Here is a 27135-nt window from a genome sequence, read left to right as displayed (position 1 = left end):
GACAGTGGAGTCATGGTTAACTGTTTCCAAGGAAACCTGAGAGATTGTTGTAATCTTGCAACAACTCAGTACTGAAATGGGGGATAATGGATTGAATGGATATATCAATATAATTTTTTTGTTATAGACATTAACAATATAAATATGCACCGATAATTGTATATAGTAACAGATAATTAACATATTTTAGATTTTCAAAAATACTAACTCTATCCGCCCACATTCACTTTACATTTTTGATCACAATATTTTGATGTAGTGGCCTTTGCACCATCTTTTTCACAGAATATCAAAGACAAGCAAATATATTTTCATACATAAATAGCACATTCCTCACATAATTTTGTGGCGCAGAAAGACAAAGATCGTCATGACAATGTTCCTCTTTACAATGATGTCTTGGACCCATCGGTAAACTGGAAGGATATCCAATGGCTACGGTCCCTGACTGATCTTCCGATCATTCTGAAGGGCATCCTGACTAAGGAGGATGCTGAGCTTGCAGTAAGGCACGGCGTCCAAGGAATCATTGTGTCCAATCATGGAGGCAGACAGCTAGATGGAGTACAGGCAACTGTAAGTTTATAAACATGCTGCTTTCAGAATCCACTTATTTCCTTCTATCTTTACACCTCCTGAAATATGGAAAAGATGGCCTCAATCATGGGTAGGAATGACTCTGTTATTGAAATATTAGGGTCCTGAAATTATTAAAGTGAGCTAAGGCTTCAGCTTAAGTAACAAAGCGGGGGCTTTAGAAAAAATGAACTGATTGTTTATTTTCCCTTTCCAAAGCACAAACCATCCTGTCCTGGAAATATGCTGCTGTTCCTTCATTGCCGCTTGGCCAAAATCCTGGAACTCCCTCCCTAACAGCACTGTGGGTGTACCTACACCACATGGACTGTAGCAGCTCAAGAAGGTGGCTCACCACCACCTTCTTAGGAGAAATTAGGGATGAACAATAAATAACAATATAAATATAACAATAAATGTTGGCCTTGATAGCAATGCCAAATTCTATAAATTAATTTTTTAAAATGTGCTTGTGTACTTTCCCAAATACCTGACCTTGAATTGAGCTAAGAAAACTGTTCACAAGGTCAGTCAAGCCAATCCTCTTTATTCTTTCAAGCAAGATCTGGACTTGTTTCTGGCTAGGCAGAGATAATATTAATAAATGCAGTTTATCATTAATAAGGGCCATAGTATTTTTCTAGACCAGTTTCGATTATTGAAAAAAGTTAGAGGATAGTTTTCCAGACTTTTTTTCTGATTCTTTTAGCCTAGGTTTGATCTGTTTTTTTACACCACTCCATCACATGGCAGTCAGGTGGGATGGAGATTGTATATTGTGATACATAAGACATTGCAGTTATGTGGGACAGGCTGGACAGGCCAGTGAGTCTTTTCCTGTCTGTCTTGATTATGGGGAGAATTTTCTCTCTGTCGGGTGGGCCGGTCGGGAGCGGGCGTGGGAGGATGTAAAGCCGACTGTCGCCCGCGATCGGCTGCGCGCCGCCATTTTACGTGGGCGGGCCAATTAAGGCCCGGTAGCGCTCCACTACCTGCGCGGGCGGGGGGAGGAGGGAGAGTCAGGGCCTGCGCTCTTTCGCAAGAGCGCAGAAATCTCCCTGAGGCACAGAGCTGCCCCAGGGAGATTAAGATCAAACTGAATGTTTGAAAAAAAGAATAAAAGTATTCAGACAGTGTCACATGAGCTGGGACATGTTTATCAATTGTCAAAATTTTATTTATTTATTAAAACCTTCATGAAACCTCATCCCACCCGTGGCTGAGGTTTCATGCAAAACACGAAGGCCGTTTGGGCTCTTTGCCTGCCCGCTAACCTTAAGGTTGGACAGGCAGCCCTGTCAATTGCCTCAATTGGTTCATTAATGGCCTTAACAGGCCTTTGATAGTTCAGCGAGTGCGCAGCCGACTCCGGTGCACGCCCGCTGAATGAAAGATCGGAATGATGCGCGGTGACATCGGGACGCGTGTCCAACGTCACCACGCGTCATTTTACACGTCGACATGCGGGGGATGCCAAAGAGAAAATTCTGCCCTATGTGTTTGTTGCATATATTGGCATGTGTTTGTATATATAAATTACAAAGGTCAGACTGTTGGCAAGAAATTTTATATTTCAAGCACTTGCGCAACAAAAAATGGTAAATTTTGACTTAACTTGGCAATGAAAATTAATTCCAACTTTGTGAAATGGTCAATATGACACATGAAAAAAATCAAACAATACATGGCATTCTTTGCTCCCTGTAATTAGCTGTGTGCTTGTAAAAGTGTTTATTTGATCCTTAAGTAGGTGTGCTGCCCCATTGCAGATAGAAGTGCTGCCAGAGATTGTTGAAGCTGTGAGAGGCCGTGTTGAAGTCTATGTAGATGGAGGAATTCGAAAAGGAACTGACGTCCTGAAAGCATTAGCACTTGGAGCGAACTGTGTTTTCATTGGTCGTCCAGTGATTTGGGGATTAGCCTATAAGGTAAACTCTCAAGTTCTTTTTATTTCTGTCGCTTATTACTTTCAATTTTCTTTATTATGGAATAATTCACTTCAACTTCCATTTAATTTCACTTTACTATCCATATGGAAATTCAAATGGAAATTCATTTTGGGCACATTGCTCGTTCGTTAAAAAAAATACATATAAATGGATAATAATAATAAAAGAAAGAAAATTACTCTATCACAGAGTTCTAACTTTAATTAAATATGTATTAAAAACTATTCCAATTAAAATAATCAGTCAGTAAGTCCCAACCTGAATACATATTCTCATCCATTTATCAAGCTCCTGTTAAACTTTCTTATAGAGAAGGGCACAAATGAGTTCAGGAACCGATTTGTCCTGCATCTGATGGTTTTGTGATTCTGTGGAGTTAAAGCCTGGATTGGTATAGTCATAGTTCTTTTTAGCATCGCTATAAACCTCCCAAATTTCAGCTGAACATTAGGAAATAGAAATAACTTATGTATATTTAAATTCAATAAGCAATAAATGCTAAATATTTACTCAATAACCAATCAATTGATAATTCAATACACTTTGGTTTCAATCTTTCCCATCACATAACAATTGTAATAATATATTTATGTGAGAGACATTTATGCAATATTTGCAAAATGCCTATAATGAGAATGATGCACTATGATGCTACACTAATTGATTCTTTTTGGACATTTTCGAATCTGATGCTGAGCCTTGATATCAGTAATTCAGGATGGTTGTCTATAAATATTTAACAGGCTTCAAATTAACTTGCTCAATGATGTACTTCACTGCAGAATATACTGAGGTGTATTTGTTTAAATGATCTCAAATTAACATCCTATGTATCCTGATAGGTCGATTGAATGAATCTAAATTAAAAACAATTTATCCCATTCAACACTCCATGGGAAACGGGACTGTTGTCGTCGCGTGGAAGCATAATATCTGGCATGATGATGTCGGATCACGATCCCAAAGGCATCACACCAGATAGCAATTATATTGTGGGCGGGCAAGCTCCAAAATCAGCAGCATGCCCGCCATTTTGAATTTTCTAATTAATGCTTATTAAAGCTTGTTAGCAGTCCAACCGACTGCAAGTATATGTCCTGAAGCTATAATATGGTGCCTGCACATGAAATATAGCAGGTAGGAACCTCAATTTTTTCTTTGATACTGGAAAGGGCAGATATTAAGGCTGCAGGTGGGTCTATGCCTGACTTTGGCAGGTGAGGCTGCTGACAGGCATTTCCCTGGCAAAGCTTTGATGTGCATAACCCTTTAGTTATCAGGGGTATTACTCGGTATAGTGTCTGCAAAATTGTTGACACTGTACTCTAACATCACTGTAGCATTGGTACTGAGTTCAACATGGGCATAGTGTATTCTCTTGGAGATACCTCCTCCAGTGAGGAGGGGAAGGAGAGGAAGGAGGCCAGCTGAACAGGGGCAGAAGCCACATGAAGTGGAGGATGGAGGACAAATTGATGAGGAGCGAGGGACTGCTGAGAACAGGCTGCAGCAGGCACAGAGACATGGACGAAGGCCATACCCTGCCAATCATGCGTATAGGGTCTGTATGACATATCTACAAATGACAGAAAGGTAGTGCCTGCAGAGACTTTGTCTTCCATGAGCCACTGTGACATCTCTGTGTGACATTCTAGTCTCTGAGATTGATCCAATTGTGTGGGTGGCAACCTGATGCCTGAGGAACTGAAAGTCACAGTGGCATTAAACGTCTTCGAATCAGGGTCATTTCAGGCCACCAGTGGAGACACGAATTGCATAGCCTAACGTGCAGCACACTACTGTATTAAGGTCTTTACAGATGCCATGTTTCACCGAGCCAAGCAATTCATTTCCTTCAATACTGACAACATTAGTCAGATGGAAGGAGCCAGAGGCTTTGCGGCCATGGCTGGTTTTCCAAGGATGCAAGGTGCCATTGCACCCATGTCGCCATTAAGGCACCAGCAAGGCAGCCAAGGGCCTTTATTAACAAAGATGTTTACCACTTAATCAATGTCTACATAGTCTGCAGCCACCAGCAGTGCATCCTGCAGGTGTCTGCATGGTACCTGGTGAGCAGCCATGACTCTTACATCCTCAGGCACTCCCAGCTGTCAGGAATGCTTTGTGGACCGGATGCATTGGAAGGATGGCTGCTGGATGACAAAGGGTACCTCTGAAGAAGTGGCTCATGACACCCGTTAGAGATCCTAGGACTGAAAATGGGTGCAGATAAAATAGGAGCCATGATGTGACCAGGTCCATCATTGAGCAGGCCATTGGCCTGCTCAAAATAAGACGCAGATGCCTCAGCCAATCTGGTGGATATCTCCAGTAGGCTCCGTTGTGAGTGTCCCTCATAGTCATCGTTCGTTGTGCGCTCCACAACCTGGCACTACAGAGAGGGGATCCTCTTTCAGAGGATGAGCTGCGGAGTGTAACTGCTTCTCTAATGTGGTGTTAGAGATGTGCATGGCCCTGCCAGGGAGCGTCTTGATGGGCATGAGACTATAAGGCTCTAATCTGGAGAAGATTCCGATAGTTGAGTCTGCCCAAATATGTTATCATCTGGCCCAGTGTTTCCTGCTTCTCTTTCATCAGAAGAAAATCAGATGATCATCCTGGATACATTCAAACATCCAAACCACGTCATTCATTCGGATGCACATTATTACGTGTTCAATCAGCACCATCATTAGAATTCATCTCCAGGCACTCTTACACACATTGAATAGAAGCATGGAAACATAGAAAATAGGAGCAGAAGTAGGTCATTTGGCCCTTTAAGCCTGCTCCGCCATTCAATATGACCATGGCTGATTCTCTATCTCAACACCATACTCCTGCCCTCTCCTCATACCCCTTGACGCCTTTAGAGTCCAGAAATATATCTATTTCCTTCTTAAATATATTCAGTGACTTGGCCTCCACAGCCTTCTGTGGCAGAGAATTCCATAGGTTCACCACCCTCTGAATGAAGAAGTTTCTCCTCATCTCAGTCCTAAGTAGCCTCCCCGTATCTTGAGTTTATGACCCCTTGTTCTAGACCTCCCCAGCCAGAGGAAACATCATCCCTGCATCCAGTCTGTCCATCCCTGTCAGAATTTTAGACATTTCAATGAGATCCCCTCTCATTCTTCTAAACTCCAGTCAATACAGGCCTAGTCGGCCCAATCTCTCCTCATACAACAATGAACCAGTGATCTTCTGGAAGATGTTGAAACAATAAATCATTTATGTACACAGAAACTCATTAACATGTTTAAATAATACAAATCATAACTTCACCATGTGCACCCAAGCATGACTAGTGTGGGGTCTTCTTGAATCCTTTCCGGGTGCTGTGGTATGGTGCTCCCCAACCCTTGCTGCGAGCCGCAGCGGAGACAGGCTGCTGACCCGCATGGCCCCTTGTCTGTGATGACTTCGGCAGCCATCCTCTAATGCCTGATGTTGTGAAGGCCCCGGCATGGTGGGGTCCCCAGTGGTAAAAGGACCATCAATTGACAATGGCTGCGCCCTGCGAAGTGCCCCGAGATGGAGTCAGCTGCTGCTCACCCTCTGTCATGAGGTCTACCTGGCCCTGCCTGCTTCCTGAGTGGGATCAGGAGCTGAATGTGACTCTAGGCTCCTCAACCCGTATTTCTCTGGCTCTGGGCCACTGAGCTCAGAGGCAAGGCTATGGAGTGCAGGTTAGAATGCGTACCCACGATTGTTTCAGTAATCTACTGGGTTTGGCCCTCCATGAGAGTCACCAGTCTGTCAATGGAGGAAGCAGTATATTCTGTAGAATAAGTGATCCCACCACTCGTGGCCTGGAAAGGCTCCTCCAAAGTCCATACCAGAACAAGTGACCCCTCTAGTAATGCTGGCACATCTCCACGGACCTTGCATGGGATGTCCAGCATCTGCCACCTTATGGATGACTCCAGAGGCTCGTCACCTGACTGGGGCTCAGAATCTTGGTCACCTCCAGCACTCCAACTGCCAGAAGACTGCACTATCTCAGTGTCCAGCAGCTGCATTTGCGACAGTGATGTGCCTTCATTGGTTTGTGGTTCCCTTAGTTCTGAGGCAAGCATACTCATCGAGGTGTGTGTATCTGCGCTAGTGCTAGGTGCAGAGGAAGGATGTGATGTTGCACCCTCTGAGGCTTCCTCTTCCTCCTCAGGGGTCAATGCATGACGCTCGGACCTTGCTTCAGCAGCAGTTGATGGTGCATCTATGCAGGAAGCAAAAATAGGGAAGGTTAAGGCTATGTTCTACTTTTGAGGTGACTATGCAAAGACAAACTTCCTCATTGGCATCACTGCAAGCATTGTGAAGTGTTATTCATTGCTTGCATTTTACAACCTGCAACATGCAGTTACTCTTTACACCCCGGTGCAATCATGGGACATGGGCGTCGCTGGCTAGGCCAGCATTTATTGCCCATCCCTAAATGCCTTTCAGAAGGTGATAGTGAGCTGCCTACTTGAACCGCTGCAGTCCATGTGTTGTAGGCACACCCACAGTGCTGTAAGGGAGAGAGTTCCAGGATTTTGACCCAGCGATAGTGAGGGAACAGCAATATATTTCCAAGTCAGGATGGTGAGTGGTTTGGAGGGGAACTTCCAGGTGGTGGTGTTCCCACATGTCTGCTGCCCTTGTCCTTCTGGATGGTAGCAGTCATGGGTATAGGAGGTGCTGTCTAAGGAGCTTCGGTGAGGTGCTACAGTGCATCTTGTAGATGGTACGCAATGCTGCCACTGTGCACCAGTGGAGGAGGGAGTGAACATTTCTGGATTGGGTGCCAATCAAGCGGGCTGCTTTGCCCTGGATGATGTCAAGCTGCTTAAGTGTTGTTGGAGGTGCACTCATCCAGACAAGTGGAAATTATTCATCACACTCTTAACTTGTGCTTTGTAGACGGTGGACAGGTTCTGGGGAGTCAGAAGGTGAATTACTCGTCACAGGGTTCCTAGCCTCTGACCAGCTCTTGTAGCCACAGTATTTATAAGGCTAGTTCAGTTCAGTTTCTGGTCAATGGTAACTCCCAGGATGTTGATAGTGGGGGATTCAGCAATGGTAAAGCCATTGAATGTCAAGGGGTGATGGTTGGACTCTCTCTTATTGGAGATGGTCATTGCCTGGCACTTGTGTGGCGTGGATGTTACTTGCCACTTGTCAGTCCAAGCCTGGATATTGTCCAGGTCTTGCTGCATTTGGACATGGACTGCTTCAGTATCTGAGGAGTCATGAATGGTGCTGAACATTGTGCAATCATCAGCGAACATCCTCACTTCTGACCTCATGATGGACAGAAGGTCATTGATGAAGCAGCTGTAGGTGGCTGAGCTGAGGACACCAAGCATACCAGGCATTGTGCACCCTCCCCTCCCCAGCCTTCTTAACAGATCTTTTTTCCAATTGTAATTAATACCCCTTGCATTCTCATCATCCCAGGGCCATATTCCTCCTATCTCACATCCTCCAATGGACTGGCTCCACTCATTCATCACCAACTCAAGCACCTCCTCTGCTAGGATGTTAGGGTGTCCAGGTTTGGCACACCACCTCTGGTCTTGCTTCTCTCCCTGGCATTGTGCACCCTCTTGCCCTCTACTCCTGCAATTAAAGTGTCACATTTTAATGCTTTTTACTATCCTGAACAATTATTCCTTCCCACGTATGGCCTATGACAACTCTAAAGGCTGCAAAATTTGTACAATGACTTGCGCACACTAACCGGTGAGCCTTTTCACACTTCTTTCCCCCTCATTCCCCCTCCAAAACCCCTTCATAGGTCCTGGTGCGGTGTAGAGTCACTTTTGTGCATCATGTTGCCTCACACCTTTGGGGAGCACACAAGACAATCCCATAATGGGGTCTTCACTAAACCTTCCATGCATTCACATATTCATAATGGTGACACACTCACCCTTGCATTTCTTGTAGGCTGGGGGCACTGGAATCCAGGTTCCCTGGATGACCCCAAAGCTTCTTACCTCCGCTGCAAGCTCCATCCAGGCTGCTTTGGTCAGGCTGGGAGATCTCCTCTTTCTGTCAGCAGGCATGAGGACTTTCTGCCGGTCACTTACAGTCTGGAGGAGGGCTCTCAGGGAATTGTCCTCGAACTTTGAGGCCATTTTGTACCTTTTCCCTTCCCCATCACCTGACTCCCTTCTCTCGGCCATCTGTGGAGAGACACAGAGAATTAGAAGCCTGATGCTCCATATCTCCATACACAGTTCATTTTAATAAGAGTTTTGTTCAGCTACATTCCAAAATATTCCGTGCCCAAGGTCCTGAGAGCTTCTCAACAGTTTTAGTAGCCGTAATTTTTTTTTAAATCACTCACCTCTTGCAAAGTTTTATAATCACCAACAGAAATTTACTCTCAGCAAATGACGATCCCTGATGCACCTGACACAGGTCTATGCCAGTTGTCCCTTTAAATGAGCGGCCGTGACTTCCTTGCGGGTCACAGCCTCCCACCTCAGTGCCCTGACGTCCAGCTTTCATTGGTGTATTCAGCACCACGCCCACCATCCTCTAACATTGTTGGCCAGCAACCCAGCCAGTGGCCATTAATTGGTTGATTCATGTAGTATCTGGCATTTTCTAAAGCCGGGAGTTGGCGAGCCACCGACTTCCGGAACAGACTCCCACCCATCGTCAAGGTATATAAAATCCAGTCTCATGAGGCTGTTTTCAGACTGTCAGATAACAACTGCAGTATGTATCTTGTACAAACTTCAATGTGCACTGGACTATTTGGATAATCCCCTATTGTGGGGTGGATTATTTGTCAATGTGTCAGCACTATTGTAAATTCCGACATTGGATAGTTTAAATACCAACTTTCAAGACAAAAAAGGCATAATGAACCTGCTCTCCCTTCTGGTCTTGATGGAGTATTTCATCCCACTTTTATTCCCACTTTTCCAAAACATTCTCCAAATGTGCTCTTTCAAACAGCAGAATTGCCCTTTGTGGGCATAGGTGTTATTCAGTCAGAGTGTATTGCATCTGTACTTCTATGTTCATGTTAGTAAATAGGCCCAGCATTTCCCCACCACAAACCTAGCCCTCATGCCCAGACGCAGCAATGGCCACTAGCTTCAGGGCCTTCTGCATGCAGTCCAGCAGTAGCTGGGTGGGCTATCAGCCCTACCTGGTTCTGCTTTGTCTGGAAAAGATGGAACCTTTGACTTATTCCAAATGGTCCAGACCCTTCTCAAATCATCTGACCTGAGCATACTTAACACAAGGAGCAAAGGCCACTATCATTGAATATTTGATGACAGATTTGTGAATGTGTGTCGATATGGTTTAAAAGATAGTCATGAGAGACAAGAATTGATTATGCAAGAAGTGAAATTGTCTCACTCATGCTATCTGACATTAATTAACAACTGATTAATATAGTTATATAATCAACACTAAATATGTTCACCAAATGATTGAATTTACACTGATCTTTGATAAGTTAATCCATTTTTTTATCTGCAATTGGCTGACCCATCTAATGGGGTAATTCCATCCTCATGGCCATATTTACCGTGCTACTATGTCCACAAATCTCTCATGGCAGTGTGGGAGTGGTCTAAGGAAGGGTTCCCTTCTTTTCACTTTCAATGCAATTCCCTTATTATTTTGCAACCCTGCATTGTCGTGGTGCAATATGTTAGCGCTCCGATGTAAACCACACCACAGACATCCTGTCAGGGAGCCACAGCAAGATGGAAAGCTTAGTCAGCTTGGAGAGCATAGGGCCTTTTATTTGAATCCATGCAAGGTTAATTAATTCAGTCTTTCAGTCTTCTGAAGCTTGGTAATTTGAGTGCCACATCTTAGGCTGTGGGCAGAAGCAGAAAAATGCTGGCCGGAGCTCTACTGGCTACTCTGTCACTTATGTCCTGGCTCTTTGGCAAGAGATCAACACCGCACCCAGCAGCCATTTCATGCTTGATGCATGCAGACCTCTGAGGATAACATCTCTGTGAAGAACTGCAATTGATCTTTTAACCTCCTTCTATTTAATGTTCTATGTATTTCTGCTGTGGCTTGTGGTTGGCAGGAGGGATGGGAATATTTTTGTTGAAATCATTGATCACTGAAGAGATCGCTGGAGAAGTCGACAGCAGCTGCATGAATCCTTTGAGATAAAAACACTGAGCCAGGATTTTACTGACCCTGGCCGGGATTTTCCGCCATCCTGCCCGCGATGATCCTTCAGTTATGTATACTAATTCACCTTGATCACTTAATTAGCAAGCTCCACAAGCCGTAACCCTGAAATAAGCATTGTTTAAAACAAATTATTTCTAAAGCAGAAAGAAAAATTAATTAAAGCCGATTATAATGTTACACGATTTTGAAAACTGTATATAGATGTTTCCATTTTAAACCCAACTTCAAGCCAATACATATATAAAAAAAACTGAGGGGGGAGATGTCTTCCTGAACCACAAGAGTCTTTCCTAAATTTGGTTGCCGTCTGTCGTCAGGTTCCTGTCCTATTTATCATCTTGACCTGGGGCAAGAGCAGGCTGCTTGCCCTCCCCATTATGCAGTCTGCTTTGGGGTCATATTCAACGGCCATTCCAGGCTGATCCTGAAATTCTGCCCTTTACCTTCTCCTTTGGTTCAGGAAAAGTAACACCATCCATGGGTCCCATACTGCACCTTCCCAAAGCCCGAGACAACTAGGACTGTTCAATAAATGAAAGGGTATTTTGAAAGCTAACAGTTTCTTACATTTTGACAACAGGGTGAAGAAGGAGTTAAAAGCATACTTCAGATTTTAAAAACCGAGCTTCATACAGCACTAGCTCTATCTGGTATGAAATCTAAATGCACTCACTTTGCGAGATGAACATAATTAAGAAATACTAAGGCGTGCACTATACAGCTTGTTCTTAACTCACTTACAAATTGTTTTCTATTGCAGGATACAAGACCCTCTCTGAGATTGACAGGACACTGGTGCAGTTTGCGAAGCTTTAGAAGTGGATGAGCATCATTGATCACAAACAAAAATTTGAAAATGAATGCATTCCATGGTTTGAACAAAGTGATTAACTGCATTGATTGGGGTATTTCATTGATTAAAATGTATTTTTGTATTTTAGAATCTCTCATTTATACTCTTTGCTCTGTTAATTGCTCAGCTGATGTCAACAAACAGGCAGACATTGACTATTTGTTCAAAGGACAGGGCATTTGAATTGTTCATTCTATCCTTAGAACTGGATCCTTTTGACCTCTAATTCCTGGAGGGTTGGGATGAAGGATGCACAGAATGGGGGAAGTGAAGGAATTTAGGGTGGAATCTTGATCCATCAGTTTCTTGTCCTATTTATCATCTTGACCTGGGGCAAGAGCAGGCTGCCTGCCCTCCCCATTATGCAGTCTGCTTTGGGGTCAGATTCAACGGCCATTCCAGGCTGATCCTGAAATTCTGCCCTTTACCTCCTCCTTTGGTTCAGGAAAAGTAACACCATCTAGTTTGTTAGCCCTCTAAAAACCTCTCCATCTCCATTTCAGAGCACACATGACTCTGATCTTCGAGTCTTCAGGGCTAACGCCTCTGTTGCTCCTCTTCAAGCTCAGGCTGCCTGACTATTAAAATGATCCCATTCTGAGGATTTGAGAAAGTGGCTGTTCTTCTGGCAGTGGAACAGGGCCATTGAATTTTGGGCCCTTTATCTCTAGCAGAATATGGTTCTTTTAGAGATGCTTAAAAATCATAGTGACACTATGTCAAATCAACACATTCTTTCACAACTCAGTTTGCTCTGATTATCTATTTTCTGATGAATATTCCCACAGTTGTCAAACATATGTTTGTCTAATAATAGGACAGAAAATGTTGGAAAAATTAGTAAATAAACAAAATAAACATCCCTTTTTAGCCAAGATGATTTTAATCTGAAATTTCCTCCATGTGTGCAAATGTAATAAGTAACCAGGAACAAATTGGAGAGGTTAGAAAGTGCAATAAACGAATCAAAATGAACTGCAGCACTGCTCAAAAAATATATGTAAATGAAAACAAAAAAAATTTTGTTGGTATTTGGCAATTGCATTTTCTGAAATCACAGACTGGCAGAAAAAGTTTATCCTGAATCTCAATTTGTCAAAATTTGGTGAAGGTATTTTCCCAATTTTCCTAACTATCCCCACCTGTCAAATGCCAGCTGTGGTCCAACTGACTGATCTAAAGCCACCCACTTTTATACATATATTTATATAGCAATTTTAACATAATGAAACATCCCAAGGGGCTTCACAGGAGCATTATAAAATGAGCCACATGAGGAAATAGGTAAGATGACCAAAAGCTTGGTCGAAGAGGTAGTTTTTAAGGAGGGTCTTAAAGGAGGAAAGCAGAGAGTCAGAGAGATTTAGGGAGGGAATACTAGAGCTTAGAACCTCGGCAGCTGAAGACATGGCCACAATGGTGGATCAATTAAAATTGAGAATTTACAAGAGGCCAGAATTACTGGAGCATAGATATTTTGGAGGGTTGTGGGATTGGAAGAGATTGATAGGCAGGGGTGAGGCTATGGAGAGATTTGGTAACAAGGATGAGAATTTTAATATCAAGACATTGCTTGACCAGGAGCCAGTGTAGATCAGCGAGTACAGGAGTGATAGGAACGGGACTTGCTATGAGTTAAGACATGGGCAGCAGAGATTTGGATGACCTCAAATTTACGAAGGGTGGAATGTGGGCGACCAGACAGGAGTGCATTGGAATAGTCAAGTCTAGAAGCAATGAAGTCATGAATGAGGGTCTCAGCAGAAGATGAGCTGTGACGGGGGCCAATTCAGGCAACTTTACAGAGGCCTTGGAGATGGCACGAATATGAGGTTGGAAGACATCTGTATAGGCCAGACATTTCCCTAGCACAGACACATCCTTTGTTGTAGGCCTGTACTCTAAACAAGGAGAAACAAAACAACAAACAACCACATACAGTGCTTTCAGTGTAGAAAGAACAGTAGATCACAGAGGCAAAAGGGGGAAATAGATACTGAGCCAACAAAGATGTTGAGAGGATGACCAAAGACTTGGGCAAAGAAATGCGTGTTTAAAGTGGGTCTTTAAGATGAAGAGGGAGGTGAAGAAGCAGAGGGGAAGAAGCTAGCTGTTTGGTGAGTATCTGGTAAATGGTCAAGGTCTATTCTATTCCTAAGGTTTAAAATAGTACAGGAATTTGTAAAAAGATTAATAAATATATAAAAGAAAATAAGTAATTGAAAAAAATAATTAAGTAATTAATTAAAGCACATAAGTGTGGCAGGACTGTTGATTTGTCATGGCTGCAGCATGTGGGAGCTCCTGGATACCATTGTGATCCAGGGCAAACAGGTCTGCAGTAAGTGTCTGCAGCTTGAGGAGCTTCAGCTCAGAGTTATTGAGCTGGAGGCTGAGCTGCGGACACTACGACACATCAGAGAGGGGGAAAGTTAGCTGGATGCTTTGTACCAGGAAATGGTCACACCCATTAGTATGTGATCTTTTAGCCATGTTGATCTGGAAGATGGTCAGGGACAGGGGGGGCGTGACTGTAGCTATGGCAGACACGGGGACCCAGAGGACAGCAGTGCAGGACCGTCAGCCTCTGCAATTGTCCAACAGGTTTGAGGTTCTTTCAGCTTGTTTGGATGAGAGTGGGGAGCTGCAGAGTGGATGAGCTGACTGACCATGGCACCATGGTACAGGAATTCAAGTGGGAGGAGCACAAAGAAATGCATTGGATTAGGGGACAGTATCGTGAGCAGGATTGACACTGTTCTCTGTAGCAAAGAGCGAGAGTGCAGACAGCTTTGTTGCTTTTCCAGCGCCAAGGTTCAGGACATCTGCTCAGGGCTGGAGAGGTACTTGCAGTGGGAGAGGGAGGATTCAGCGGTTGTGGTCCATGTAGGTACCAACGACATAGTCAGGATGAGGAAGCAGGCTCTGCATAGTCAGTATGAGGAGCTAGGCACCAAATTAAGAAGCAGAACCTCAAAGGTAATAATTTCTGGATTACTACCTGAGCCACATGCAGATTGCCATAGGACAAATAAGATTAGAGAAATGAATGCGTGGTTCAAATGCTGGTGTGGGAGAAGTGGGTTCCGGTTCTTGGGGCACAGGCACCAGTATTGGGGAAAGTGGGATCTGTACTGTTGGGACGGCCTACACTTGAACTGTGCTGGGGCTGGTGTCCTCGTGAGCCTCACAACTAGGGAAGTAAAGAGAGTTTTAAACTAAATAGTGGGGGCAAGGGAACAAATTTGGGAAGACGTGGTAAACAAAAGAGTGGGGATAAGGCAAGAGAGACAGATATTAATGTAGGAAATGATAAACAGACCATGACAGGAAGGTAGAGGGAGTACAAATCTATGAGTAAATCAGCGGCTAAGGCTAGATGCTACAAAAATAATAAAAGGACAAAACTAAAGGCTCTGTATCTAAGTGCACGTAGCATTTGATGAACTAATAGCGCAAATAGAAATAAATATGATCTGATAGTCATTACAGTGACAGGGCTACAGGATGACATAGATTGGAGCCTGAATATTGAAGGGTATGTGACATTTAGGAAGAACAAGAAGTTAGGAAAAGATGGAGGAGTGGCTCTGTTAATTAATGATGGAATTAGCATGTTCTAGAGGGATGACCTACGTTAAGGGAACCAGGATGTAGAAACGGTTTGGGTTGAGATGGGAAATGATAAAGGCAAGAAGTCACTTGTGGGAGTGGTGTACAGGCCCCCTAATTCTAACTACATGGTAGGACAGAGTACAAAAGAAGAGATAATGGGAGCTTGTCAGAAAGGTACCACAATAATCAAAGGGAATTTTAATCTACATATATACTCAAAAAATCAGATGGAAAAAGGTAGCATAGACGAGGAGTTCATAGAATGTTTTTGGGCTAGTTTCTTAGAACAGCACATTCTGGAGCCAACCTGAGAGTAGGCTATACTGGACCTGGTATTGAGCAACAAGACAGGATTAATTGATAAGGTCATAGTGAAGACACCCCTAGGTAGCAGCAATCGTAATATGATTAAATTTTGCATTAATCTTGAGGGAGAAATGAGTGCATCCAACACTAGTGTTTTAAACTTAAATAAGGGCAATTACGAGGGCATGAAAGCAGAGCTAGCTAAAGTGAACTGGAAAATGAGGTTAAGGGATATATCAATAGAAGTTCAGTGGCAGACATTTAAAGGGATATTTCAGAATATACAGAATAGATACATTTCAATGAGAAAGAAAAATTCCAATGGGAGAGCCCACCATTCTTGATCAACTAAAAAAGTTAAAGGCAGTATGAAAAGCATATAATTACGCAAAGACGGGTGGCAGGTCAGAAGATTGGAAAGAATATAAAGAACAGCAATGAATGACAAAATGATTAATGAGGGGGGGGAAATTAGAGTGCAAGAGAAAGCTAGCTAGTAATATAAAGATGGATAGTAAGAGTTTCTATAGATATTTAAATAAGAAAAGAGTTAACAAAGTGAGCATTGGTCCTATAGAAAGTGCATCTGGGGAATTGATAATGGAAAGTAGGGAGATGGCAGATGAATTAAACAGGTATTTTCTTCTGTCTTCACTATGGAGGACACAAGTAAGATCCCGGAAATAGCTGTAAATCAGGAAATGGAAGGGAGGGAAGAACTTGGGAAAATTACATTCACAGGGAAGTGGTATTGAGCAAGTTGTTGGGGCTGCGGGCTGACAAATCCCCAGGCCCAGATGGGCTTCACCCTAAGGTTTTGAAAGAAGCGGCTAGTGAGATAGTTGAAGCATTGGGTTTAATTTTCCAAAATTTGCTAGATTCGGGGAAGGTTCCATTAGATTGGAAAATAGCAAATGTAACTCGTTTATTCAAAAAGGGAGAGAGACAGAAGGCAGGAAGCTACAGGCCAGTTAGCCTAACATCTATAATAGGGAAAATTTTAGAAGCTATTTTAAAGAAGTTATCGCAGGGCACTTAGATAAATGTAAGGTAATCAGGCAGAGTCAACTTGGCTTTGTGAAGGGGAAAGCATGTTGAACCAGTTTATTGGAGTTCTTTGAAGGAGTCAGGTGTGCTGTGGATAAAGGGGTGGATGTACTGTATTTAGATTTCCAGAAGACATTTGATAAAGTGCCACATCAAAGGTTATTGCAGAAAATAAAAGCTCATGGTATAGGGGGTAACATATTGGCATGGATAGAAGATTGGCTAGCTAACAGGAAGGAGAGAGTTGGCATAAATGAGTCTTTTTGTGGTTGGCAGGATGTGACAAATGGTGTGCCACAGGGTTTGGTGCTGGGGCCTCAACTTTTTACAATTTATATAAATGACTTGGATCAAGGGATCGAAGGTAGGGTTGCTAAATTTGCTGAAGACACAAAAGATAGATAGGAAAGTAAATTGTTAAGAGGACATAAGGAGGCTACAAAAAGACATAGATGGGTTTCATGAGTGGGCAAAGATCTGGCAAATGGAGTATAATGTCAGAAAATGTGAAATTGTCCATTTGGCAGGAAGAATAAAAAGAAGCATATTATCTAAATGATGAGAGATTGCAGAGCTCTGAGATTCAGAGGGATCTGGGTGTCCTAGTGCATGAATCACAAAGGCTAGTATTCAGGTAAAGCAAGTAATTTGGAAAGCTAATAGAATGTTATCATTTATTGATTACAAAAGTAGGGAGGTTATGCTTCAGTTATACAGGGCACTGGTGAGGCCACATTCAAGAGTATTGTGTACGGTATTGGTCTCCTTATTTAAGGAAAGATGTAAACACGTTAGAAGCAGTTCAGGGGAGGTTTACTAGACTAATAACAGGAATGGGCGGACTGTCTTATGAGGAAAGGTTGGACAGGTTATTCCACTGGAATTTAGAAGAGTAAGAATTGGCTTAATTGAAACCTTTAAGATCCTGACGTGTCTTGACAGGGAAGATGTGGTGAGGATTTCCTCTTGTGGGAGAATCTAGAACTAGGGGTCACTGTTTAAAAATAAGGTGTCACTCATTTAAGACAGAGATGAGGAGAAATTTTTTCTCTCAAAGGGTCGTGAGTCTTTGGAACTCCTTTCCTCAAAAGTGGAAGCAGAGTCTTTGAGTAATTTTAAGGTACAGCTAGATAGATTCTTGATTAACAAGGGGGTGAAAGGTTATCGTGGGTAGGCAGGAATGTGGAGTTGAGGTTACAATCAGATCTGCCATGATCTTATTGAATGGCAGAGCAGGCTCGAGATGCAAAGTTGCCTATTCCTGCTCCTAACCCGTATGTTCGTATGCATGAGGAAATGTATGAGGGCTGACTTGCAGGCTTTAATGATGGGCAAAGGGAGGAGGAGGTGCAATAGAGTCCAGAACCAGTGGTGTAGAATGTTCCAGGTGGTCATAGCACTGGAGGAAATTACAGAAACTGAGAGGCATGCGGCCTTCGTGAAGTTTAAACAAGTGAAACATAAAGGTTCTGTAACACGCATGCTCTCTCTTCCTGTCAGAGGTCAATATGTCAAAACCAGAATTGTCATCTTTATCCCACAAGATGGTGCTATTTAACTTTTTATTACAATTCTTAACCGTCCACTTTCCCCACCTACCATTTTAAGAAATGGGGGTCCGGGGGAATTCCTATCTTCTGTTTGCTCACAAAACATTTTTCCCAGTCGTCCAGATTCTACCATTGTATAAAACTGCTTTCATCCGTGCAGTAAGTAGCCGTTTGTGAGTCAATGGCACAACTTTAAGTTTTGTTTAGTTAATTATTCATAGATTTGCAGAACTGATTCTGAACGTATCATCAAATCTATTTTTAATTATGCCTGAAAAAGATAGTTCGGCACAATCATTTTCAGTTTTGGAGCCCTGCCCAATTAGCTTTGTTACCTGTGACTTACGCAAACCTGGGCAGGATTTTTCATCCCTCTGTTGACAGGTTTGAAGGCGAGGGGGGCAATAAATCCCACCGAATGGCCTTCCTGCTGCCTAACTGCCTGCTCGTCTGAAATTTTACAGGTGAGAGGGGAGGAGGCATTGGGTGGTCCGCCCCACACCCCCTTTGAACCTATTGAGGCCCTTAACTAGTCAGTTACTGGTCACTTAAGGGCATCATCCCCTGCCAGTAATTTTTCCACAGCGTGGGAGGCCCCTGCCATGTGGAAAACCCAGCAGCTTTAGCTGCGCGAGCTGGTGTCAGACAAGAATGGGGGACCTTCTTTGTGAGTCCTGTGCCCATTGGAGGCAACCCCCACCCCCCCACCCCTCCCTCTCCACCCCCATCCACATCCGCTAGTTATCACCTCCTTTAACCCTCCCCCTGGCCTCTTGAACTTGACCTCCTGAGCCCCCTCGCTGATGTGATATCTTTGCAGGACAAAAGAAACTGCATGCACATGTAAGTCAAGTACTCAACAGAACTGGTTTATTTCGGTTTGATTTTTATATACTTACATATCCAAAAGGCCACAAGAAGGTGCTATTACAGCTCAGACACTGAACTCCAGACTTACCTGGGCTCCTCAGCGTGGGGGGACAGCCGGTAGACTCAGGAGTGGCCACCATTCCTGGCAATTGGCCAACAGCTCTCTAAGGTGGGACTTTCTCCTGACAAAGGGGCAGAAGTCTCACTTTAAAGCAAGTAACACTGCTCCCAGTGTTAAATTGTTGCGGGGCAGCCATCGGGGGATTGTGGGTGGGCTCTCCCTAACTATTTATAGCTGGGGGCTAGGGGACTGCGGCCCCCCATAAAATCCAGGCCCTTGTTACAGGTGATGCAAGAAGTGATACATCTGAAACCAAAATGTAATGGTTGAAACTCTGATGTTGTCAATCCCAAATGCCCAATGCTAACAAAATTTGTTGCTATGTAAACCTGCTCTGTTTGCAACATGTCATATAACCGAAGAAAACATGCACTCAATTCTAGTGAAGGGGAGAAAAATAGTCGAATTCCCTTTCAGTATTTTTTTTAAACTTCCATTATAACTTACTCAGCTCTCTGCAAATGTAGTTCTGTCCTATTTTTATCTTTCCTGTTTCCTTATGACCATATGATCTCACAGTTATTGTGGTCTGTTCCGGATTTTGACAACAGAACAGAGCTCCTCTAATGCTTGCCCCATTCCCCGTAGCCTGCTGTAAAGTTTTCTGTTATTGTTACTGCATCCAATAAGAACTGGGTGTGTTCACTTCACATCCTGAAACAATGAGGAACAATGCATCATTTTACAATTCTTCAAAAACCAAATTCTGCATTATTTTGTAGTAGCATGGTATTTTAATAAATATACATAGATTATAACCTGGTAACAGAACCACACAGTTCTCTTTTATAGATATTTCCATAACTAAACATTCTCCTTGTTAAATATTAATGAAATTGTTAACTAAGAGTATACATTTAGTATCAAACTGAGACTCTGTCTGCCCTCTCCGGTGGATGTAAAAGATCCCCTGGCATTATTCCAAGAAGATTAGAGGAGTTTTCCTGTTGCCCTAGCCAATATTTTTCCTCTTTTCAACTTCAATAAAAATCGATTATCTGGTCATTCATCTCATTGTTGTTTGTGGGACCTAGGTGTGAGCAGTAACTGCTATTCTTCCCTTACGATTGTAACTACACATTATTGGCTGCAGGTCACTTTTTGGATGTCCTGGGGCCATGAACAATGCTTTATAAATATAGATTTTCTTTTCAAACTCCCTGAGTGCTCACAGAAGATATAAAAACAAAATTTATTTCATTGCTGTTTGTGAGAGTTTGCCATACGCAAATTGGTTGATGCATTTCCCGTAAAAGTGACCACATTTCAAAAGTTCTTTGTTGATTGTAAAGTGATTTAGAGTGTCCTAGGCCTGTGAAAAGCACTTTGTAGGTGCAATTTTTTCCTCTCTTTCATGCATTCTACAAATATGCTATAAAGACTTGGCATGGCAGTATTTCTGTATCGCAATCACTCCACTATTCTGGAAGTAATTTTGTTGTTTTTAAACTTGGATTTTAGTCTTTCTTCTTATTTCTATTTGGTTTGCCTTGTTTGATTTAGAACCACAGAAAAGGTACCGAAAGAGGCCATTCAGCCCATGTAGATCTGCACCGACTTAAGTATAAAAAATAAAAAACTAGCTGCCCATTCTAATCCCACCTTCCAGCGCCCGGTCCATAGCCTCGCAGGTTACAGCACTTTAGGTGCAGTTCCAGGTGCCTTTTAAATGAGTTGAAGGTTCCTGCCTCCACCACCAAACCAGGCAATGAATTCCAAACACCCATCACCCTCTGGGTGAAGTTTTTCCTCATGTACCCTCTAATCTTTCTATGAAACACCTTAAATCTGTGCCCTCTGGTAACTGACCTCTCCACTAGGGGAAACAGGGCACCCTGTCTACCCTATCTAGGCCCCTCACAATCTTGTACACCTCAATCAGGTCATCCCTCAGCCTCCTCAGTTCTAAGGAAAACAGCCCTAGCCTATCCAATCTTTCCTCATAGCTGCAATTTTCAAGCCCTGGTAACATTCTTGAACATCTCCTCTGTATTCTCTCCAGAGCTTTTATGTCCTTCCTGTAATGCTGCGACCAGAACTGTACACAAAATTCCAGCTGTGGCCTAACCAGCATTTTGTACAATTCCATCATTATATCCCTGTTTTTGTATTCTATGCCTCATCCAATAAAGAAAGCATTCCATATGCTTTCTTTACCACCTTATCTACCTGTCCTGCCACCTTCAGGGACCTGTGGACATGCATTCCAAGGTGTTTCACTTCCTCTACCACTCCCAATATCCTCCTATTTATTGTATATTCCCTAACTTTGTATGCCCACCCCAAATGCATTACCTCACACTTCTCTGGAATGAATTCCATCTGCCACTTTTCCGCCCACTCAACCAAACCATTGATATCATTCTGGAGAGAACAGCTATCCTCTTCAGTATCAACTACATGGCCAATTTTTGTGCCATCTGCAAATTTCCCAATCATGCCACCCATATTTAAGTCCAAATCATTAATATATACGACAAACAGCAAGGACCCCAACACTGAGCCCTGTGGAATGTCACTGGAAACCATTTTCCATTCGCAAAAACATTCATTTACCAATACCCTTTTGTTTCCTGTCACTGACCCAATTTTGGATCCAACTCGCCACATTCCTCTGTATCCCATGGGCCTTTACTTTTCTGACCAATTTGCCATGTGGGGTCTTGTCAAATGCCTTACTAAAATCCATGTAGACAACATCCACTGCACAACCCTCATCAATCCTCCTTGTTACTTTCTTTAAAAATTTGAATAAATTAGTAAGACATGACCTTCCCCTAACAAAACCATGCTGACTATCCCTGATTAATCCATTCCTTTCTAAGTGTCAGTTTATCCTGGATCTCAGAATTTATTCTAATAATTTACCCACCACTGGAGTCAGACTGACCAGCCTGTAATTATTTGGCCTATCCCATGCACCTCTTTTAAAATAATGGTACAACATTCACAGACCTTCAATCCTCTAGTACCTTGCCTATATCAAGAGAGGACTGGAAAATGATCCTCAGAGCATTTCCTCCCTGGCTTCCTTTAACAGCCTGGGATACAATCCATCTGGCTCTGGTGATTTATCCACCTTTAAGGACGTCAGTCCCTCCAGTATATCCTCTCTCACTCATTATGCTTATTGTATCTAATACTTAATGCTCCTCCTCGTTAACTAGAATATCGGCATCATCCCTTTCGTTAGTGAAGACGGAGGCGAACTACTCATTGAGAACCCTGCCCACATCTTCAGCATCAGATTTGACCAAATTTGGGAAAAGGAAAAGTGGATGAGCGGTACCTGTCTCTCAAACATTATAGCCTGAAATTTCAAACCAGGCCAATGGCAGGGGGGTAGATCAGCTGCTGGTAGCTAAACTTTGGCAATACCTATGTCAGGGATTTGTTCCATATTTTTGCTGCCAGAAATTTGGGACAGGATGTCAGCAGCTTCTTCAACCCGCCAACCATCACATCAAGGACATGTGTGGGGAATTCCTGAAATACCCCGGGAAATATGTCCTTTATGTCCCTCAAAGAACTAACCTGAATTCCTTACAAGGAGGCTTGATTTTCAATTGGAAATTGGGATCCCGATGCCCAGATAATTTCCAGATCCCAATCCCGCCCAATTAGGGCCATCGAGTGTGACCAGGAGGTGGAAGCTGCCTGCAGAGCATGAGAAGAAAAGGCAGATGGCAGCCATGATGGGGCTTGCCACTGCCTTGCAGAAGAGAGGAAGGGCTAGCAGCCTCACCATGCACATGCAACAGTGGTCAAACAGCCAAATGAAAGTTGATGCACCTGATCTGGAGCATGATCTCTCAGATCCCAACTTTTTCAGCGTAAAGAACTCCTTAATTTCTGCCTGCCATTGAACCCAACAGCTGTGCACCAAACTGTTCAAGTCCAACAATTTACAAATTGAAAATCGCTTTCTTGACCTCCCAGGCCTGTTAACTACTCAGCTCCTCAAGGAGCTTAACAGGCCATTAATTAGAGGCGAGAAGGGTTTCCAACTCGCCCATCTTGTCCTCACTTTGAAAATTCCAACATGCCCCAGAGGTGTCAGAACACAGGCATGCCATCCGGGAGCATTATTTTCAAAGCACGCCTGCTCCTGTTCCGGTCCCCACGGGCAACTGAAAATCCTGGCCAAGGCATTTGGAGAGGTCCCAAACTTCTCCCAAACTAATAACATCAATCTCAGACAGCATCATAGGAACATTAAGAACATGAGTAGGGAATTCAGCCCCTTGAGCATGTTTCACCATTGAAATGGATTATGGTCTATCGATGACCTTGCGTTTAGGCTAAATGGCTTCCTTCAGAGCTGCAGATTTCTCAAAAAGTTTTTTTTTCTTCAGCTCCATTGCTTTGTATTTATGATTAAAATGAAGCACCTTCAGAGACTGAGTGACACCAATCATGAAGACAGGTTGCACTTGCATCATAGGGCCTCAATCTGCAATTTAAATGGGCCATCACTTGACCCAAGTGCTCCAACCATCCAGCAATAGACCAGAGACAGATTGCAATGGCCACAGCGACAGTGGGAATGAGTCTGTAAATAAGTGCCAACATTTTTGGGACTTTTCAGCTCTGTTTCTGTCCGGCATATCCCTTCCAGTCAAACATTTGGGATCACATGCTCTCTGTCCACCCTTCAGTATTAACCCTGGAATTGAGGGAAAGGTGGTGAATGATCAAACTTATGATTCTGGTAGCACTGTCAAGTCAGATCCCATCACTGGTAGTTAAAAACAAAAAGCTAAAAGCTACTGCGGATGCTGGAAATCCAAAACAAAAACAGAATTACCTGGAAAAACTCAGCAGGTCTGGCAGCATCGGTGGAGAAGAAAAGAGCTGACGTTTCGAGTCCAACATGACCCTTCAACAGAACTGTTGAAGGGTCATGTTGGACTCGAAACGTCAGCTCTTTTCTTCTCCACCAATGCTGCCAGACCTGCTGAGTTTTTCCAGGTAATTCTGTTTTTGTTTCCCATCACTGGTAGGTTGTGGGAATTATATAGGGCTGCAAACTTGTGAAATCTATTGGAGAATGAGGGGATTTGTGAACATAAACACTGTTTGCTTAGTATTTCTATGTTTTTGAGGACAATTTATTCAAATGATAACCAATGCCCATCACTACATTGTGACAACAGATGAAGCAGATTAAGGTTTCATAATTTGCCCTTTCTGTTAAACTTTTCACCATTTGGAACCACTACTAGCAAGTGGTTGTTGTCACATTGATGGCCTCAGTCACTCCTGCCCTGTGCTTTACTTATCCTCCTGGTTACAAGATCTCTGTCCCCCTTTCAAAATATTGCAGAAGCAACAGGTCATTGAAAGAGAGGCCTGAATGTGTGGGTGTGGGGGTGTTCATTCCTAGCAACGGGCAAGAAATTACTGCTACTGTATTGCCAAAAAATTCACTACAGCTATTCAAAAGGAAAAATGCCTTCAGAGTTCCAACAATGTTCTCAAGTAAAGGAGGAGTCAGCAGCCAATCCAAAGGCTCAGTTTGCATTACTGTAGTGTTCAGGGTAGGGGCAGGAAGACTTTAATAAATCAAATTGACTAAAGCTACACAGATAGAGTGTCTCAAAACCAGCAACCTCGGGACTTTGTCCGTGCCGCAATTTCGATCTTGCCAGTTTTCAGGCCAGGTTGGTTCAAGGACCACTTGGAGCCTGGGAAAAGATAGGTGGACAAAGCTGATAACTAGTCAGCACGCCACTGCACCAATGCAGCACCTAATCCAACAAGCCGAGTATGTTATTTTACTCGTCTAATAAAAATTAATGCATGGTAGCTTAAAAAAATGTTCTTTTTTCCCCGGACATTGCCGGTTTTCGGATATCCGGATTTGAGACACGGTACCTGTATATTAAAATGAGATAGGACTATTCACACATTACTGACTGAACAATGTAGGCCTCAAATGCGTGCAGGTATGCTATTTACTGATAATTAATTGGTACCATAGTGTTTTCTGACATCCTGAGAACAGGAGAGGGATTATGTAAATGAAAATACTTTCCTCTTTCTATCCTTAATTTCCCTACCACTTTATAAAATGTGTTTAAACACAAGTAACTTTGTTCTTCCTCCCCCCAAACCATCAATTTCCAATTATTTACATTGTGAAATATTTACTTTTTTTTCAACTTGACCTCCCATGATGGATTTGCCCTATTTACTTAAATTGCAAGCATGTTTATTCTCTATTCTGTTAAACAGTTTCTATCCTGATTATAAAAGTTTTTTTGCCCCTTTCTGTCTTACTTCTTGAAATGAACTCGTGGCTCTTGTTGAATGTGCCCTTGCTAGTGTAGGGGAGGCTCATCTTCCCAGTGTGGAGTCTGCAACGAGGAGCAGAAAGTCATTTGTTATGCTCCAGGCCTGACTGACTCTGGCCTTACTGTCTTATCTCAGAGTCAACATCAACTTTCTCTGATCCGTACACTAACATCAGTCTCTCCTCAGTGAAACTAAAATAAACATTACCCCAAACAACACATTTAGCACAAGAAATTTTATTTAATAATTTAAGCTCCATGGAATGCTGTAGGTACACGATCTCAACTTGTTGACAGGAGCTGTTACTCATTTCTGCTTCACAGCATTTTCTTTTAGGCTGCCGAGTGAACAAAACTGATCTTTGATTGGTTCATATTTTGACACGAGGGCATTTGAGCCAATCAGCAAGTTCAGCTTAACAAATAGTGGCCACTTGAACCAATCAAAATTCCCTGTCGTGTGTAACAGTTTTGTGAGGTAAAAACAGAAAATGCAAGTATATAGGTGCCTCTAAATGTTTTTTTATGCTCTTGTGAAAAAGATGCTTTATGTAATATAACAGTCACAATTTCCTTTAATGTTTAATATTGTAACACTGGAATGTGCAGACCAAAATAGTGCAGAAATTCACCCTGACACTTTTCCTTTTACATCTTAGGTTATCTTCTTCAACACATTTGCAACAAGTGTGAACAGTCATTTCTGATTAAAAGGGAAAGTGACAGCAATATTTATAGAGCAACTGCTGAACCCTGAGCACCGCCCTGTTAAATTACTTACTGTGTCAAATGTCATTTCCTCTGGGTTTTAAAATTCATGCAAGTGCTTCTCATATCAAATACATCTCTGTATGAACTCATATTTCAAAAATATTTACTCACTCAGTCAACTCATTGAATAAATTAAACCTGAATGTTAATAACTCAAAAAATGCTGATGGGCATATGTTGTATTAAAGCGAACTGACAGGGACATGTTTCCTCTGTATGGCCAGTATTCTCACTAATTCATCACATTCCATTGAATACAGTCTTTTCACACTGCAAGAGAGCGTTGAATGACAGCGACTGAATCAATTACACTTCCAGAACTGATGAAAATACTATTGTTTAAAGATATAGCACTGAAGTCCCAAGCACACTCAATTGGACTGCAGTTGCAGTGAGGCACAGAAGCACAGAGAGGGAAAAATGAAGAAATATACAAATTAGCAGCTCGGGTCTCTAAGGATGTGGAATCAAAAAGCATGAGTCATTATCAGTTAGATTGACAACCTATTCAAGAACAAAGGGAGGTGGGAATAGTTCTCTGTACAAATCTAAATGCAGGTCACTGATCAGATGACAGTTGTCAAACAGAGAGACTTCATCGACTGACCTATGGAGATGGTCTTGAGCCAGTTCACAGATGGTCGACAATAATGGTAGTATAATCGTTTTGTAATCCAGAGGACTGGACCAATAATCTGGGGGTGTGAGTTCAAATCCCATTGCAGTTTGTGAATTTGAATTCAGTTAATTAAATAAATTTGGAACAAAAAACTAGTATCAGCAATGGTATCAGATTATTGTAAAAATCCAACTAATTAACCAATGTCCCTTAGGGAAGAAAACATTACCAAGCCTGGTCTGGATATGACACCAGACCCACAGCAATGTGATTGACCCTTAATTGTCCTCTGAATCAGCCTATAGCAAGCCACTCAGTTGTAGCAATCCAGGAGATTTTCCTAGAGGCACGCTGCCAGCAGCAACGAACACCCATCATCCACAGAGG

At 42.7% G+C, this 27135-nt stretch overlaps 1 protein-coding gene and 1 long non-coding RNA gene across 4 annotated transcripts in view; one reads left to right on the top strand and one right to left on the bottom strand.

Annotated features, from left to right (window-relative positions):
• The window catches only part of LOC144683833 (2-Hydroxyacid oxidase 2-like), a 40779-nt gene extending 29144 nt beyond the window's left edge, over positions 1–11635 (top strand). Inside the window, exons 5-8 of one of the 3 annotated variants that reach the window (XM_078547315.1) lie at positions 355–576; positions 2346–2504; positions 11281–11350; positions 11461–11635. In XM_078547315.1, the coding sequence (XP_078403441.1) occupies positions 355–576; positions 2346–2504; positions 11281–11350; positions 11461–11516 (507 nt within the window). In that variant the 3' untranslated portion in view covers positions 11517–11635. The remainder of the gene's footprint in view (positions 1–354; positions 577–2345; positions 2505–11280; positions 11351–11460) is intronic. The other 2 variants (XM_078547314.1, XM_078547316.1) reach the window with 2 other exon arrangements.
• On the bottom strand, positions 547–26334 carry LOC144683835 (uncharacterized). Its single transcript, XR_013577341.1, has 3 exons — positions 26140–26334; positions 8442–8701; positions 547–632 (listed from the first exon to the last, which is right to left on the bottom strand). It is a non-coding gene; the product is annotated as an uncharacterized LOC144683835 (long non-coding RNA).
• Between the last annotated feature and the right edge of the window lie 801 nt (positions 26335–27135).

This window comes from Cetorhinus maximus, chromosome 8 (assembly GCF_964194155.1).
Source record: "Cetorhinus maximus chromosome 8, sCetMax3.hap1.1, whole genome shotgun sequence".
Taxonomy (NCBI): Eukaryota; Metazoa; Chordata; class Chondrichthyes; order Lamniformes; family Cetorhinidae; genus Cetorhinus; species Cetorhinus maximus.
This window is presented reverse-complemented; position numbering and strand designations above follow the sequence as displayed.